The sequence below is a fragment of the Stegodyphus dumicola genome, chromosome 6 (genome assembly GCF_044657685.1).
Source record: "Stegodyphus dumicola isolate Sdum_Otavi_A_Nest chromosome 6, ASM4465768v1".
NCBI lineage: Eukaryota > Metazoa > Arthropoda > Arachnida > Araneae > Eresidae > Stegodyphus > Stegodyphus dumicola.
The window spans coordinates 214296101-214314059 of NC_140773.1; the positions used below are offsets into that span (position 1 = coordinate 214296101).

General features: G+C 34.3%; 1 protein-coding gene across 1 annotated transcript in view; it reads right to left on the bottom strand.

Annotated features, from left to right (window-relative positions):
- The window catches only part of LOC118193285 (neuroplastin-like), a 155264-nt gene extending 139054 nt beyond the window's left edge, over positions 1-16210 (bottom strand). The window contains exons 1-2 of the mRNA XM_085819499.1: positions 16039-16210; positions 2846-3154 (exon numbers count right to left, since the gene is read on the bottom strand). Coding sequence (XP_085675625.1) covers positions 2846-3154; positions 16039-16102 — 373 coding nt within the window. The 5' untranslated portion in view covers positions 16103-16210. The remainder of the gene's footprint in view (positions 1-2845; positions 3155-16038) is intronic.
- Between the last annotated feature and the right edge of the window lie 1749 nt (positions 16211-17959).

Consider the following 17959-nt stretch of genomic DNA (forward strand, 5'->3'; position numbering starts at 1 on the left):
TTCTTGATATGAAGCGTTTGGGTGTTTCAATAAAACAATTTTCATCAATATTTCGTTACCTTTTTTAATGCTTTTGTAACAATATCTTAACTTGTAGAATTTTAGACAGATTCTACGTTTGCAAGATCAGAAATCTCATCTTAGCAATAGCTAATGGTGCCTTGAATTTTTCATTTTCTCTAGAACTAGTTTGCATTTTTCGTTTCACTGTTGGGTTAAATTAGATTTTTAGTCGCATCATTTCCTTCGTTCTGAATTTTTTAGCGTTAAATTTTCCGTTTCAGGAAGGAAGGAAAGCAGATGTATTTTAAGTTGCAAAAACTAATTATGAACTACTCGAAAAGCTATTGTTAGTATCCAGCAAACTTCGGACATGCGCCCTTTCAGACTAACCGGCGCGCCCTGCTTTCACCCATACACACACACACACTGCCAAGAATTAGAATAAACAGAAAAGTTGTTACGCATGTTACGCCACTAGAAGTGCCTCGAAGATGGTATAATTCCCGGCTCTTAATTTTGAGTTCTAAATATATTATTCGTTTGGTTCATGTTTCCAGTAAAAAACAGTGCCGTCCAGTACTACGTATGAGTTTTAATTACAAGAAGAACCCACATTACGCGTTTATGCAAGAACCTATAGTATTCAATTTTTAGTTATTGCAAAATGCAAAACTTAAATTGTAGAGTCATTAGGAATTTTTGGAAGCAGGAAAGATGAAAAATGAGCAACGCCTTCGCCGGGAATCGAACCACGGACCTCTGGATTACGCGCCCAGCATGCAGATCACTACACCAAGAAGGCATGTTAAGAAGGCGGGAGGAAAACCTTATATACGCCCCCTTTATAAAGGGCAACTTGGGTTTTTAGGGTACCCAACCGCAAAGGCCTGGGTGTGGAGAATCATCATCCACCACCCTTTTAGTTCGGGCGCCACTGTAGAAACATTGGGATTTTTTTGGAAGCAGAGATATGAAAAATGAGCAACGCCTTCGCCAGTAATCGAACCACGGACCTCTGGAATACGCACCCAGCGTGCAGACCACCACACCACGAAGACATGCTAAAAAGGCGGGAGAAATACCTTATAAAATTTAGATTTAAAGTTTTGGTGGTCCTTTTTTGAGTATTTTCCTTCTGCTGATAGATCTTGAGTATATTAGTTATCGCAATGGGTTTAGGTAATTCAAATGATTGCAGATATCCGAAGAACAACTCCAGTGAGAATATTCGTTAGCTTACGAAAAGTTACAATTCGTATTTAGCACAAACCATAAACTATGAATAGAAGGCGTGTAACGCAAATTTTAAAAGTAGCGGAGCTGCATAATCCGCAACAACATCTATTGAACTGAATGTACATAAAACTGATAACATCTCGTGTTTCAGCATTGTGATTCATTGAGCAGAGAGATTCCATTGATGAATGGACAGCATAATTGGAAAGTGATGAGGCAAAAAAGCAGACGAGATGTTAGTGTCTGGACGAGGAGTCCCCTTCCATATCACAATTTGCACTTAACAACAATAAAATTCGATGAGTTAAAACCACTCTGACATTCCATGGCTGTCAGCAGAAGCTGAGGTAGAATCATTCAGAGGGAGAAAATTAGGGTTCAGACGACGTAACCAGCTACCTTAAGCTAACAGAATAAAATATTGTAGCGTTCTACGGGTTCGTAGATTGAAGTGATTAATGACAACGCTTGATGAAGAACCAAAACACAATTTATTCTTCAGTATTACACAGGACAGTTCCAAAGACGCGTTTACAGCCGTCGAAAAACTACGATAAACACGCTGAAACAATCATCAACACAGCCTTCAGGCTATAACGGTGAAGACAGCTTCACGGCAAAGCACTAAAGTACAGCTCCCGACTCGGTCGATCGCTGTCGAGATAATCTCTGAATGACCCTACTACTGATCTCAAAATACTCTCGATACTCTTCACGATAAACTGCTACTCCACGTATAGGCAGGGTATTTATAACTTTTACCTGCCTTCGAGAACATTCTCGGGAAAACTGGTAAGAATTCGTTCTAGAATGTTCTCGCTCCATCTATGACATATTGCCAATTTTGTCGCCAAATGGGCGATTTCGCTTCAAATCTGGCAACCCTGTCTTTCTTTGCTATTATCTGGCAACCCCAAACTCGCCTTGCGGGGAAGCTATCTTACCGCATCTAGACATTTCGCAACAACATAAAGGAAATCTTTTAAACAAGCATTTGTCTCTTCTGTAGAAAGATTCTAAGCATTCTTACATAAAATTTTCCATTAAAAATAGCTTGTAAAGGAACTTTTAAATATTCCTGAGCGCCCTTATTTCCATGCGAAGCAGTGTAATAAAGCATAGATTTCTGTATGTTTGATACTTTTATTAAATTTCGCATACAATAACTTTTTAGATAATTTGTTGTAAATTATTATGAGTCTATTTCATGCCAGATAATATATGCATTTAAAAGTAGAACTGATAGAACTTCTCAGGGAAACTCTAAGAATACGTGATCTTGCGGGAATTACGAGAAAAAAAAAAAAAAAAAGATCTCTTCGAGAACTTGGTTCTAAAATGCTGGAGGAACTGGAAACTCCACAATAAACCTCTATGAAAAATAAGTTACCAAAATGTAAAATGCTTAAATCTCATCGACCTCGTAGTTCCTCTGGTAGATCTTTATTAAAAAGCAGTTGTGATTTAGGGATCATCGAATGTAATGAGAAAAGTTAATGATAGTATCTGCAACTAAAATACTCGATATAGTTGCAAGAAATTTCAACTTTGTAGAAAAAGATAATTTAATTAACATGCTGCAGATAATTAAGATAATTATACTTACCATCTGATGAAATGGGTATTACATTTAAATAATGAAAATCCCTGCTGTATTTGTTGCAACGATATTCTCCTTCGTGATAAAGTTGAGCTGACTGTATTTCTAATACATATTTATCGTAGAAAGTCTTCGCTGGCTTTCCCAGTAACGCGTAACCTTTGTCGTTATCTTCTTCAATAATATATGAGCTATTAATTGTCCATTCGTGAATATCTCTCTCGCTCATAACGCAGGATATTTCCAAAGAATCACCTTCTAACACTTCTGTTTGGCCAGCATAAATTACTTTATGATCAACAGGATGTGCACAATCTGAAAAGAAAAAAATATTTTTAAGAATTTATAGTGCTAATAAAATAATTGTTGCTAAAATACTATACCATAGTGTTTCTAATTACAATACATTAGACACCACTCTCAAAAGCCCACCAGCGGCCGAGCGGTAAAATCGCTTAACACTGGCAATTCGATCCGAGGTTCGAATCCCGCGAACGGGCTGGGTGCATGTGCGTTTTCGTGATTTTCACCATGTGTAACGTGTATACAAGCCAGTTTCTCTTAGAAAGTCCTCCACGAAGGCATCCCTCCCCTTAGGCAGATAGCCCTAGTGTGCTTTGCCATATTCTCAATACACACACACACACCGCCCTCAAAAATAAGAAGTTCGCGCATGAGAAGAAGAAGCGACTGAGCACTATAATCGCTGAACACAGTAGTTCGATCTGGGTTCAAATCCTGGAGGACGGGCTAGCTGCAAGGGTGTTTTTGTGATTTTCCCCATGTGTAACGCAGATATGAGTCAGCTTCCCTTAGAAAGTCCTTCACGGCATTCCTTCCCTTAGGCAGATAGTCCTTGAACGTTTTGCAGTAATCAACCAAAAGAAATCCTTCTTTAAGAGCGAACGGGCTGGCTGCATGGGCATTTTCGTCGTTTTCCCCATGTGTAACGTGTATACGAGCCAGTTTCCCTTAGAAAGTCCTCCACGAATGCATCCCTCCCCTTAGGCATATAGCCCTAGTGTGCTTTGCCGTAATTTCAATAAACGAACCAAACCAACCTTTCTTTAAGAATTCTTTTTACTTCTGAAATAAACTTTAAGAGGTGTATATAGATTTTTCTTGGGTATGAAGTTCCCAAGTAATTCTTTTTCTCGCTAATAAAGCTAATTCCATAATATGAATACACAAATATTTACGAAATTTTCTTGTTACATTTCAAAAATCTGTGTATAAAAATTTTGTTTCAAAAGTTTTATTTCCCTTGAAGACAGATTTCCTGGAAGATTTCATATATTTATATGAAATGCCGTAAAAACTACTTTTTTAGTACCAAGGAAAGTTAAAGAGATTGAACAAAATATTTCAAAGATGTAAACTTATCAGTAAAAAAGAGATTTTTCCTGCTAATAATCAAATTTTCTCTCAATAATATGAATCAAAATATTTAAAACTAAAAGTTTTTATTGCATATGAACACGATGCTAAGGGGGAAATTAAGCGAGAGGGCTAAAATACATGAGTAAACACAGTAGTTTGTTCTTGTCGAAACCAGACTGTTTTTTTCCTGTATGGAACACAAACATGAGTCAGCTTTTTCTAGAAAACTCCTCCTAGTTTTTAAAACAAGCGGCATATTAGTGTTGTGCAGTAATAATTTACCTCCCTACTCCTGTTTGTAACAATGAAATGCAAACGCTCAAGGCTGAATAACAGGCTTAAAATACTTTGGTTATGTCCTTTCGAACATAGAGATCCGTACTGGGAGCAAATAAATCCCATCAAAACTGATATAAAATATTTTCATACTTATAAGTACTGAAGTATTTATTCAAATTGATAATAAGAATGCAAAAATATGCTAAATAAAAGAGGAAACGTATAGATCTCAATGCAAGCAACGTAGACAGTTCTGCTTCAGAGAATTTTCCGCAAAAGTATTGGTTCTTCTTGTCACGCTCCAAAAACTTGAAGTTGATGAAGTTAATTGAATACACCTAATGACAGTGAAATTTGTTGGACATGAGATTGTAGTTAAGAGTTGATTACTTGTAGACCGATACTTAAGCTCGAATGAACTTGGCGTTATGTAGGGCGTTAAGAGAGAAATTCATTGAATTCTGAGTCATAGTTTGGTGAACATAGTAAATAAATCACCAAGTGTGGGACTTTCAAAGATGACAACATAGTAAAAACGTGCATTTGTGACCAATACAAGTTTCAAGATATTCACAAAACTATACATACGCATTTTATTTATTTATTTTATTATTTTATTTATATATGTATTACTTTTTATTACTTAACTTTTATTTTTATTATTATTTTGGTTTGTGTGTGCATATACTATTAAAACATTTTTCAAAGGTTAATTTTTAATGCTAACCTTTTGCTTAAACCATTGTACAACTGGCACATCATAAAATGTGTGGATAGTGTAATGATTAGGATCTTATTCCATATGTAACCATTAGGATCTGATCTTTTTCATTAATCCAAAAAGTGATGCTAAAACCAGAAAGATATGATTATAAAAATTCCCTCAGTACTTAATAACATTTTTACATATAAAAGAAAAAAAGCGCGTAAAAAAGGCATTACAAAAAGGATAGAAACTTACAATGAATTACCACCTTCCTTCATCACGCATGTTCTCGTGGTGTAACTTTTAGCGTGCCACATTAGCAATCGAGACATCCGTGGTTTGAATCCTGGCGACAGCAATTGTTCCTGTTTGACATTTCCTGTTTTAAAAAGTGAGCTATTCCCTACTACTATCCACTCACGGACTATTCCGGGAATAAATAGACCCTACTATCCACTCACGGAATAGTTACAGCTTTCCTAACTTTTCCACAATCAAATAAATAAACTAAACATCTGTCCAGACCAATTGCAAACAATGCAACAGCCTGAAGAATCAGGCTCATTAGAACAACAGAACTTGTCATATTATATTTAAAGTTATTAAATACATCAATGAGAACTTCAATGAATTCAAAATGTTGCATGCTGATCTTAATACTAAATATAGTTACTTGCTTATCTGAGTATAACAACTATATATTATTGCAACAAATACTTATTAACGCAGTTCATTTCAGTTAATGTAACACGTAAAGCAAATAAATTCACCTTAATATTTCTACATGTACCAGCTGTGAATATCATATATTACTGTAAGCCTTTGAATGCGAAAGTAAAAAGCTCGAAACCTGTAAATTCCTGCACTTCCTTTAAGAAACTGGGAAAAAAAAAAAAAAAAAAGAAAAGAAAAAAAGAAAAAAAAAAAAAAAACTAAACTTAGTGGCGTAACAGTGGTACTGGGCCAAGGCCTGCAGTGCCCGAAATCTGCTTTCTTGACCTTGTGCCCCGCGGTGCGTAAGCATATACCCTGAACAAGTGCTCAGCTTGTCGCAGCCCCCCCCCCCCAGTGTTTAGTCCCCAAGTGAACTTGGTACTCATTTTATCGACCCAAGGGATGAAAATCTGCTTTCTTGACCTTGTGCCCCGGGGTGCGTAAGCATATACCCTGAACAAGTGCTCAGCTTGTCGCAGCCCCCCCCCCAGTGTTTAGTCCCCAAGTGAACTTGGTACTCATTTTATCGACCCAAGGGATGGAAATCAAGGGATGAAAGGCTGAGTCAACCTTGCCCAGCCCAGAAATCGAACCCCGACCTGTGGTGCTGCTGCGCTAGCCACTGAACCACCGTGCTGTTTAAAAACTGCAACTTTTGTTAATTTTTTTCTCAACAAATTATCAAATAAATAAAATGGCAGACCCGATTGGAGAGGGGGGTTCTTGATATTTTCGATAAAATTTTATATTGCTTACTTTTTTTATGAACATCTGCTATTAGTATAACTAGAGATTATGTTACACAAGTCTCTATAGTAACTTTCCTAATAGAAATATGAAATTTTATTTGAAAAGGTGTAAGGTAAAGAAGGAGAGAGGAAAAGGAAGGAAGTTTCTCCCTCCTTCCAGCATGCCTTCGTGGTGTAACGGTAGCACACTCGGCTCGTATTCGAGAGGTCCAAGCTCGAGTCCCAGGGAGGGTATTGCTCATATTCAGAATAACCTAATGACTCGAACTAAAAGGTGGTGGACGACAATTCGCCTAAAAGCGATTAATTGTATTATCTAATGCTGATTTCGAAATTCTCATTAAAATAACTTTAAGAAAATTGTAAAATCCTTCTGATGAGGGAAAAAAAATTGCATAAGCGCTCCAAACCACATTAAATATATTTTAAAAACCATGTGTAATTATTAATTTTGGTCAAAACGTTTTGAAATTTAATGCTTAAACATTTAATAATAGTTAATTTACAGCTAATAGCTCAGAAATGAAAAATTAGAAAAACATCCTAAGAGAACATTAAAACCGAATAAACTGTTTAAAATGCTAAAAATTTTACTTAAGAAATCACATCCTTCTTATGATTAAAGAAGATGTTTTGTATCACCATATCATAAAATTCAACTGAGTGTCACAAGACTAAAATTCAATCTATTCTTACTTTGCTACATTAACTGGAATTTTACGCATTTTATGTTTAGAAATAAAATCTTATTATTATACTCTTCAAAGCTTTGAAAATTTATTTCTTAAGCTTTCTACATCAGTTCTGAATCCAATGGAGACAAAGTAGATTATCATTTCTATCAGATTGCGGGAAGCCAGAAAAGTGCAAAACAGGCCTCCTTTTATTCTCTCTTCTTAAATTATTAGAAAAGTGAAGAACCGATAAAATAAATCGTAGAAAATAAAGCTGTGAACCTGAATCTTTTTTAATTTCTCGGCTCTGAAGTTGAGAAGAGTTTGAAGTAAGAAAAAGAAATGTTTTACCCTACACCAAAATCAAGATTTTTTACGTTAATAATGAAATTAACAAGGCACCTTTAAATCATCCTGTAATTCCTTATAAGCCTGATTTTTATCCATAAAAATAAAGGAAAGTGTCCTTGAGCCTATGACCTCAGATTGTCTTAATCGGGCGCTAATGATAATTTTGCTTTTTCAAAAATATGACTCTTTCGTAAAAGTATATTAATTTCTTTAAATATGAAATGCAAACTACAACTTATTTGCTTTATTTCGCCACTACCTATAAATCAACAACAAGCATCTGATAGAAATATTTCAGAAATACAAGCTGAAAATAGTATGTATTTTTGTCGTAAGGTATATTGATGTGATTATTATAATGGAGGCCTGTTATGACCATAGGCGAGGGTATTTAATGGACGTGGCCTGTTATGACCATGAGACCAACTTGTTTGGTTAAGCGGGTCGGGCTGCGCCCACTACTGATACTGATATTGATGTGATGATTTGAATTTTTACATTCCGCATTTTTACATTGAAGTAAGAACAAAAGTTTGCGCAAAACAGTTCCGCGCAAAACAGTGAGTTAATAATACACATATTACGCTTCACTAACATTCTTCTCACTAACTTACTTGCATACAGTGTATTTCTGAACTAATACTTTTGTGGAATATAAATTTTGAATTATGAAATTGTTTCTTCACAAAATCTTTGGGCTAGATCAGGGTTTCTCAAACTGCGTTCATAAATAAATACATTATTTTTAGTGTTACAGTTGTAGAGGTTTATTTTAATTTCCTAATAGTTATTTTTATTTTTGAACAAGCTTTCCTTTAATTTTTCATTTTCCCACCTACAATTACCTGCCAGAATGACAGAGCTGTAGCAAGGGTTTTCAGCGCCCGGGGACAACTGAAGATCTCGCATCCCCCTCATGTTTGCTAAGAGTGGAAAACATTTCATTCTAAAAATTCCTAACATCGGTTTGACACCCACTGGAACCTGCGCCCGAGAACAAATGTCAGCTCTTGCCCCCTCTAACTACGCCCCTGCAGAATGAGTTTTCAGGATCCCGTTTTATATAAATAAGGTAGAACTAGTATTTTACCTGAAGTGTCCGTCACTTCAGCAGAACAGCTTAGAAGTTCTTAGTAGAGCGTGTTCTGCCTTCTGGCCACGTCATTGCTTTAAACCAAATCTTACCGTTCGGCCGTATTGTTACGTGCCTGCTAGTATTCGCCGGTGAGCTTTGAATAAGGGCCAACTCAGTTAGTTATTTCAGTACAGCTTCGGCTGGTTTTTAGTTTAGTTAGCATTAGAATAGTTTCTTATTTTCTATCTCAAGTTAAAGCCCAGGTGGAGGCTTCCTGTAAGCCCGTGAGGGGCCATCTGTGAATCATTATTGAGCTGAATAAAAGGGTAATTTCACTCTTGTTTGGACTTGTCTTTCCACATGAACTCAGGGATAATTCGCTACACAATTCATAATGTTACGAAATGTACAGGTGCGTTAAGATGGCTTCCGCGCAAAACAGTTTTAGGGTTGCCATAAAATGGCAAAGGAAAGCAGAGTCGCCACATTTGGCGAGAAATCGCCCATTTGGCGACAAAATTGGCGATATGCCATGGAAGGATGAAGAACCTTCTGGTACGAATTCTTATCGGTTTAGCCCAGAATGTTCTCGAACACAAGCCGAAAACTATATAAACCTTGCTGTTCCGCAGTCAGTTAATGTGTGTATCTCATCTAACGAGTCAGTCCCTGCGGAGTGGATCGAGTTGACAGCCGGGCAGCGAGTGCCGAGTGGGTCGTCGAGTGCACCGCAAGAGTCTCGTAGTATATCGCGGTTAGTGCATCGTGGAGAGAGCGTGTTGAGCTCCGGGAACGAATGAACTGAAGAGTCGGGAGCTGTGCTCGTGTGTCGAGTGCATCGGGAGTTGTGGCGTGGAGAGTCTCGAGAATACGTGGAGTTTCGAGAACGACCAAGCAGAGTCGGGAGCTGTGCTTCGGAAAGCAGAGGCGGGTGCTTTGCAGGAAGCTGTCTCCACCGTTATTGCCTGACAGTGTGAAGGCTGTGTCGCTGATTGTTCCAGCGTGTTTATAGTAGATCTTCGATGACTGTAAAAAGTGTTATTGGAGCTGTTTTGATTAATATTGGTTAAATAAAGTGTGTTTCGATACTTCATCAAGTGTCGTCGTTATTCACTCCAAATCCTCACGAACCCCTGCGAACATAACAACTGGTGTCAGAAAAAAGAAAAATGCAATAATAAGTATTCTAACTGCCAAGGACTTTCAGTTTAGCTAGAATGTTACACAGTTTTTACCTGAAAGATTTAATGTTCAGATGACTGTAAAATGGCGCTCTTATTAACATTTTGTAGTAATCTTTATTATTCAAATATATATATGTTTTGACACCCCCATTAAACTGGCCTTTATGGCAGCAGGCACACTGTCCATATGCTAGTTATGACTCTTGATTTAATAATGAAACGAGTAGTAGACTTTTTAAGAATTTAGCTTGGCAAATCGTACTCCGTCATTGTTTTGGTTTCCCCCCCCCCTTTTTTTTTTTTTTTTTTTGGTTTTGTGTGTGTGTCGTTGTTTTGATTTATTATTGAACTACGTCACTGTTTTACTGATGAACCCTGGCTATCACGTTTAGAATATTTGTCCGATATTTTTGGAAAATTTAATGAACTGAATTCTATTTTTCAAGATTGCGATATAAATGTTTTTACTGTATATGACAAAATAAATGCATTTGTGAAATAAATAGAATATATATACAAGGTACTTTCTCCCTCTTTCCGCATGCCTTCGCAGCGTAACGTAGCACACTCGGCGCACATTCGAGAGGCCCAGGTTCGAGTCCTGTCGACGGCATTGCACATTTTTCATTCTCTCCTGCTTTTTTAAAAAAGAAAAAAAACTTTAATGACACTACAGGGGCGTCCGAACTAGATGGCCGCAGACGAGAAATTGTCATCATCAGGATTTGGCGACTGGTTCCCCTAATTCCCAGTCGCCCTTTAAAAGGGGAAGTATATAAGGTATTTTCTCAGTCATTCCAATATGCCTTCGTGGTGTGACGGTAACATACTCGCCTCGTATTCAAGAGATCCAGGTTCGAGTCCTGGGGACGGCATTGCACATTTTTCATGTCTTCTACTTTAAAAAACCTAATGGCCTTACACATAATTAAAGAAGAGAAAAGCAAGGAAGTTTGCTCCATTACCAACATTAGAAGCGTTTCTCCAACATTGCCAGTTTTCATTACCAACAATAGAAGAGTAAAATGTTCTGTCACTGACTGAGTAACTAATTAAAGTTATGGAAAAGCGCCGCATAAGATTTCTTAACAATTTTCCTTCCAACCTTACTGAAAATTTAGAAAATGTCGGATAAGAGATATGTTTTTTATTTCGAATACCCTTCTAGTAAATGTTCCAGTTCAAGAAAATCAGCTTTTAGAAATTTCATGTGACATAAATTTCATGAATTAATTCAAGAAAGATATCTTATGTAATTTTTGGTTAAAAAGAAGGCATGAACATAAGTATCTTTTCTATAAAGTTAAAAAAAAATCTTTTCAACATACAATATCTTTGCGACATTATTGTATTCAGTTATACTATTAATTAAAAACAAAACGGCTGCAAATCTGAAGAGTAACGCTTGAATTAAGGAAGATAAACTCAGACATATCGAAAGTGGTTACTATGAAACAGGTTCTGTGTGGTTTATCTATTTATTTTTAAATAACAGTTCATTTTAAATTTGACTACTCTCCTATTACTCTCTTTTCACCCACGTTTTTCATGCCAGAATGTAAATGAGATAGCGAGAGTTTACTTAGATTAAAGTGTTGTTTAAGCAAGAGTTTCAGAAGTTAGTTTTAGAGCGTGTCTGCCTATTCCAGGCCACATTGTGCTGTGATTATTAGCGACCTGAGTTAGCGGTGTTGAGTGTTTCTAGCCATTTAGCTTTGTCTCGCCGGTTTACTACAAACCAGAGCCTTTTCTGCACATTAAAGTATTCTGTGAGCCGTCACCACACCTTAAAATTGTTATTTGTTACGTATTTCTGTTAATCCAGAATTGCTTGGCTTATATAAACCCAAGCTAAATGGGACATTTGCAGTGTCCGAATAAAAGGGTCTTATATACCCTTCTTCTGATTTTGTTTTGTTTAACAAGGTTAGAATATAATTCTTCAATAGTCCTTTTAAAGTCTATAGTTTATACTCCCAAAAAGACATAGACTTTACAGTTCATTTGTTGCATTAATCCTCATCAATCATAAAGCTTAATGTTTACTCTTATGAATTATTATTCACTATTCACATACACATAATATACATATATAGTGTATTTATATTTTATTTTAACATAAAAATTTCATTTACTAATATATTTGAATAGAATAAATTTAAAATGTTTTACTCTTTGATTTCAAACACTCCATTTAAGATACATTGATCTCTAATCAAAAAATGCTTTTATAATGATTCAGGTATTTTTAAATTCCTACTATTAGCTCACACTCTTCCTATATTTTGTTCAAATTTTCAATCGTTAATAAAATACTTTTTATTCATCCACTCAAGTTCAAACACATTTTTTTAAACTTGTAGTGGAGGACACTTGATGTTAATAAAGTTTTTTCACATATTAAAAAAATTTTAATTAAAATATTTTTCTTTCCTGACCTAACTAGGAATTGACTTAATTTTATTATATTACTTGCTTATTCTTATTTATGAGGTACAATATTTAAAATGTTTGAAAACCTCTGGGCTAAACGGTGGGCTGATAATTAGTGAGCTTAACGATGAAAGCAATATATTTTATGCTTTGTATGTTTACTATAGTCCATATAAATTAGGATTCAAAAATACAAGAAAAAATGGCAACTGATGAACCTGTTTGTAGCAAAATTAGTTAAAATTAGGCAGATAAAATTTTGCGGCATGTTTCGTAGTGACACAACATGAAATCTTAGTTCATAATTAATTATTTGACCTAGTCAACTAGTGTAGAAGCAATTACCAAAATTGAAGTAGGAACTATGTAGAAAACACTTTTTTGAGGTGATACAGTCTTAAGTGCTGTTGGAAAGTGGTACAAATATAAAGATTAAAGCTTTTACCTCGGCGGAATATTGTGGCAGAAGAATAGATGGAACATTTATGTTACATTTCAGTGTGAACACTTTTTAAACATTATAGGCGTTAGTGTCCACGATGTAGAAAAAGGTAGCGTATCGTTTTAGTTCCTCAAATATTGTTTCCAGACATACCCTTCAGCTCCAAAATTTCTCAAAATAAAATAGAACATTTTATGAAGGAAAAGTCTTCATATTGTGAGTAATAGGGTTTCAATAAAGGTAGAAGATGATCCTTATATGGTTCTCGAAAAGAAAAAATTCCAGTTAGTAAAATATTTGTTACGTTTTATTAAGTTGTAACACATGTAAAGTATTCTATGTCTTCACATATAAAATTTGCAGATATATGAGCAATTGATATTTCCACTGGAGCAGTTATAAACTTCATTAGAGTTATGTTTTACCCAGTGCTCTTCTACTACCTACCAAAACGAAAAACATTTTTTTCGGTACTGAAGGGGGGGAATTCTTCTTGGATTTAATAAACATTCAGAAATGAATTAAATCGGTAAATTTGTTCTCAAATAATAGCAAAATTTGCGCATAAAGGGAAGAAACGTTAATTTATTAAAACATTATGAATATTTTACATAAGTTTGTTTTGCTTGCAGACTTCAAATGAAAGATTAGATTTTATATTTACATATCTTTTCTATTCACACAGTTAAAACGATGTTTAAAAAATTATCTTATTGTGAAAAACTTTTTAGAGGCAGATGTTCAGCATAATAATGATCTTGGTACTATGCATGTCCAACATGTCTCAGTTATATGAAATCTGAAAACTTTCAGATTTTTTTTCAACCTTTTTTTTTTTTTTTTTTTTTTTGAAATTTTATTCATCATTTATTATACTGCTTTCTGCATACTAACCTCCTTTTGAGCATCCCTCTTAGTATTGTTATTCTTATGCCTAACATTAAGTTTCTAATTTCATAGGCATATTGCCACTTTGCTGTATCTTTCTCCTCTCATCTGTCCTTTTGTATCAAATTATTTCGGTTCTTTCAAACACATCTTTTGCCAGATGTCCAGCTATGGATTATGCTGAATTAAGTTCTCGATACGAGTTAAAAGAACTGTATGTTCAATAACGTAAGCAATGTAAACATTATTATAGTTTTTTTTTTAATTTTGGCATTATTAAAATTGCTGAAAACATTTACCCAAAGCGATTTTCCTAAAACGGTTAGAATATTCTTCTCCACCGAAATAATGATGACGACCATTTAATACAGTGTGAGAAAGAAGTTAAGAATACTGTTTTCTGTTTTAGAGAATGAAATGCAAGTTAGGTATCTAAACGATACGCAACTGCTGCCGGTAATTTCTGACAAACTGCCTTCGGAAATGGAAAACAAGAAACACATGTTATGGGTTAGGCAATACGAGACCAGAACAGTTTTAGAAATTTTCCAATAAAGAAGACAGATAGAGATTATCGAAATACATTATCGATTTCTATAACAAATTAAAAAGAAACGGAATAGTTTTTAATATTGCTTTTATTGAACAAAAGTTTTGTTCCAGGTAATTCTCACTTCTGTGCCAAATTCTATTCCTCTCGTCATGGAGATTATATTACCACTATATATACTGACACCAAGGAGGTCAGAAAAATTTGCAAAATGGATATCCAGAAATTCGGAATTCAGTTTCTATATTCGAGGGGTAAAAAATACATATATTTAAAAAGTTTTTTGACAAACAAAATATAGCTTTCAAACAGAAATGTTTCTTAAAAGTCGCAGAAAATCCTTTCGTTTTCCTGTATAGAAATCTAACATATCAAAATACGCTTTGTGTCCTTATGAAGGAAAGGGAAACAAATGATGAATAATGATTTTTAGTATCATATCGGTATTTATTCCAATATGAGATAAGGTTACCAATGTTTCAAAAGAGCTTTTGCTTTTTCTTATACACTATTAAAATTTGTCGAAGCAAGTACAAAGTTTTTGATACACCAAACCAATCCAAATGGTATTTGATAATACATTAAAGCAGAAAATGAAACGGTTGTTTAAAAGGAAAAACACGCTAAAATCTGCCATTAAAATCGTTATTTAAAGCTAACAAGATTTTGTGGTTGTTAATGTTATGAGAAATACCTAATTCGCCGAAGGTAATTTTTTTTTTCATTTAAATTTAAATAATTTCAGTAGAAAATGAATAAAGATTTCATTAACGGAACGGGTTCAAAATCTACCTGAAATATGAGGAAAATTGCAGCTATCCAGTAACTATATCCTGCATGTAAATCTGGCTCAGAGCAATACTGAGAGTATACTATTTGTAATTCAAATGGTATCGAATACACTCTAATTTAACTTTTATTCTTCTTGTAACTTAAATATACATCGAACAAATTGTCTCATATCAGCAACATTTTTATTCTTCATCATTTTTATTTCTAGGAGCTTAAGGATCTTGCTGGTAAAACAAGCCTATACACTATACGCCATTTTACCCGTGTTACAAAAACACAAACCTACAAAAAGTTATAATTTTTTATAACCTACAAAAAGTTCTAAAAAATTATAATTTTTAATACATTACATTTTATACACATAATTTAAGCAGCGGCGAAAACAATACCAACAATACTTAATTTTATTTATTTATTTATTTATTTTATTTTTATTTTTTAAATTTTATTTATTTATTTATTTATTTTTGCAGCGAAACTACTAGTAGCATGTTAAATTAATATAAAAACGAAACACAGGTTTATCTAAATGCCATAAAGTTTAAACATGTCTGTTATTGTGATATACATAAAGTAATATACATAAATGCACTATTATGAAGATCAGTGAAACAATATGTATAAGTCAATATTCACTATTGGATTTCTATACAGTACCATTTATATAACTTTTATTTTAGGGATATTTATTGCACCTATTTTATTTTTATTCAAACTAAGAAAGACTATGCTCAGTATCTAAAATTTTTTACTGTAGAAAAGTTTCCTTTTGTTTTGCGCAGCTGCGATAAAGAGAAAGAGCATTCCCCTGAAAGCGGAATTTGGTTTAACTGCTTAAACATGCCTGCTATTGTTATACAAGCCTGTATTGTTGTTAGTTAAAAAGTCTCAAACCGCAAATGCTTTGCTCGTTGCGCCAAGAAAGCTGGGCCATTTTTTAAACAGACACGTAATTTAATGTACCGATAGGTTCAGTACTTACATACTAAGTGTAATCCACAGAATAAAATCAGCAAGCATTCTTTTTGGATGTAGAGAACTGCCATTCTTTTGAACAAAGAGGTGAACAATAAAATAAAATATTTGTTTAGCTCACAATAAGAAAATTTGATGTCATCACAGTAGGCGATAGCAAGGCGAAATGTCGCGCTGCTTAAACACGCGAATATCAAGTTTAGTGAGTATGCGTGTGGATTAAAAATAGACGTAATCTCCCATCCCCCTGTTTCCCGAAATACAGTGAGCTCACCGAATTGCTAGTCAGACTACTAGAAGGCTTCAGCGTGAGAGAGAAACAGTTTCCCTAAAACACACTGTCATAACTACTGACGTGTTTAAATTGCTTCATTGTTTAAGGAGATATTTATTTCCATTTGTCAAATAGCAATGCTTGACCACTTAGATTTATAAGCAATGTTCGACACATTGAAGTTGCGACAACTCTAGTGGAGAAAACAAGAACTATGCCACAATTCGAAGCTGCAAGTCAACTAAACTCGAAATTGATTCACTTTTAGAAGTATACTTCTTATGTAGATTATCGATAGATTTTAATTATCTATTAATGAGGTCTTTATACATAAAGCCCGGACAATATGTAAAATGATTTGAGCGCTTAATTGGGCAATATGCATCGGGCATTATATCTGATAAGCAGAGTATAGTAACCTTATTGCAGCGGAAGTTTCCGCGATAATTTTCATAAATTTTAGTTGATTTTCTAACCTTTTACGAAAATTAAATCATCCGCTAATATCAAATAAAATTTTTAAAATTCAGATATTTTTCAATGCTATTTTTTAATTTTGCTATAATTGCGATTATTTTTCATAATTCTATAACTCTTATTACTATTAAATAATAACATATTATTTATTTAATAAAGGAAAACATTTTTAAATCATACGGAGCTTTCGTTCTCTTTTTTAAAGGAAAAAAAAATAGTAATTATTTTCCTCTGGATGAAATAAAAGGTCATTATCCAAATAGGTCTTAGAAATGTGAAGCAAGTTGAGGTTCATGAGTAATGAATTTCCGGATAGCTCATTGTATTTGAAACTCTGGATATCAGCACGCAAATGGAATAAAATATCGGATATTGTAATTACTGTTCGTGGCACGTTTGCAACATTTGTTTGTGGCACATTGCTGCAAAATGAGCTCTATCCACATAGTTTTTTTAAAAATTACGGCTTAACATTAAAAAAAAAAAAATGAATCTTTGATTTTGCCAGCTAGCAGTAATTTCTAAAACGTATGCAAAGTATTTGTATCTTAGTCAATTTGATTTCTTGGTCCTTAGAGGGCAAAGAAGATCTGATTGCATCCAGCTACATTTTTAGGTTCGAAGTTGAGGCCTAACAAAAATGAGAGTTTCGTTCATAAAATGTGTGAGTGGGGCAGGAATTTCATTTCACTTAATTTGACTCTCACATCACTGCATTTCTAAAGCTTCACAGCTTTCATTTTAGAGGGATGTAACACAGGAATATTTTTACAATATAAACACAGAAAATTCTTCCATTTAATAAAAAATTGAATTTTTAATGGGTCATAATCACATTAATTCAGCGTGTTACTGAAAATTTTTTCATGTCTCACGTTTCGCATGCGTGCCATTCACCTTACATTATCCAAAAAAAATACAACAGTTTCACATATAACTGCACTAAAATCATCTATCTATGCACAAAATTCCTGGCAATATGTTTTTGAAATCAAGAGTAATATTTGACCATTTAACTGAATAATCATTTGAAGGAATATTATCTTAGGTTTAACTGCTTCCTTTAGACGTCTTTTTGTTGCCATAACTTAAATGTAACCTGCAACAAAATTATTTTGTTTAAATTGATCTTCTTACTCACAGAATCCTTCGTTAGAACTGATTTTTTTCAACACAT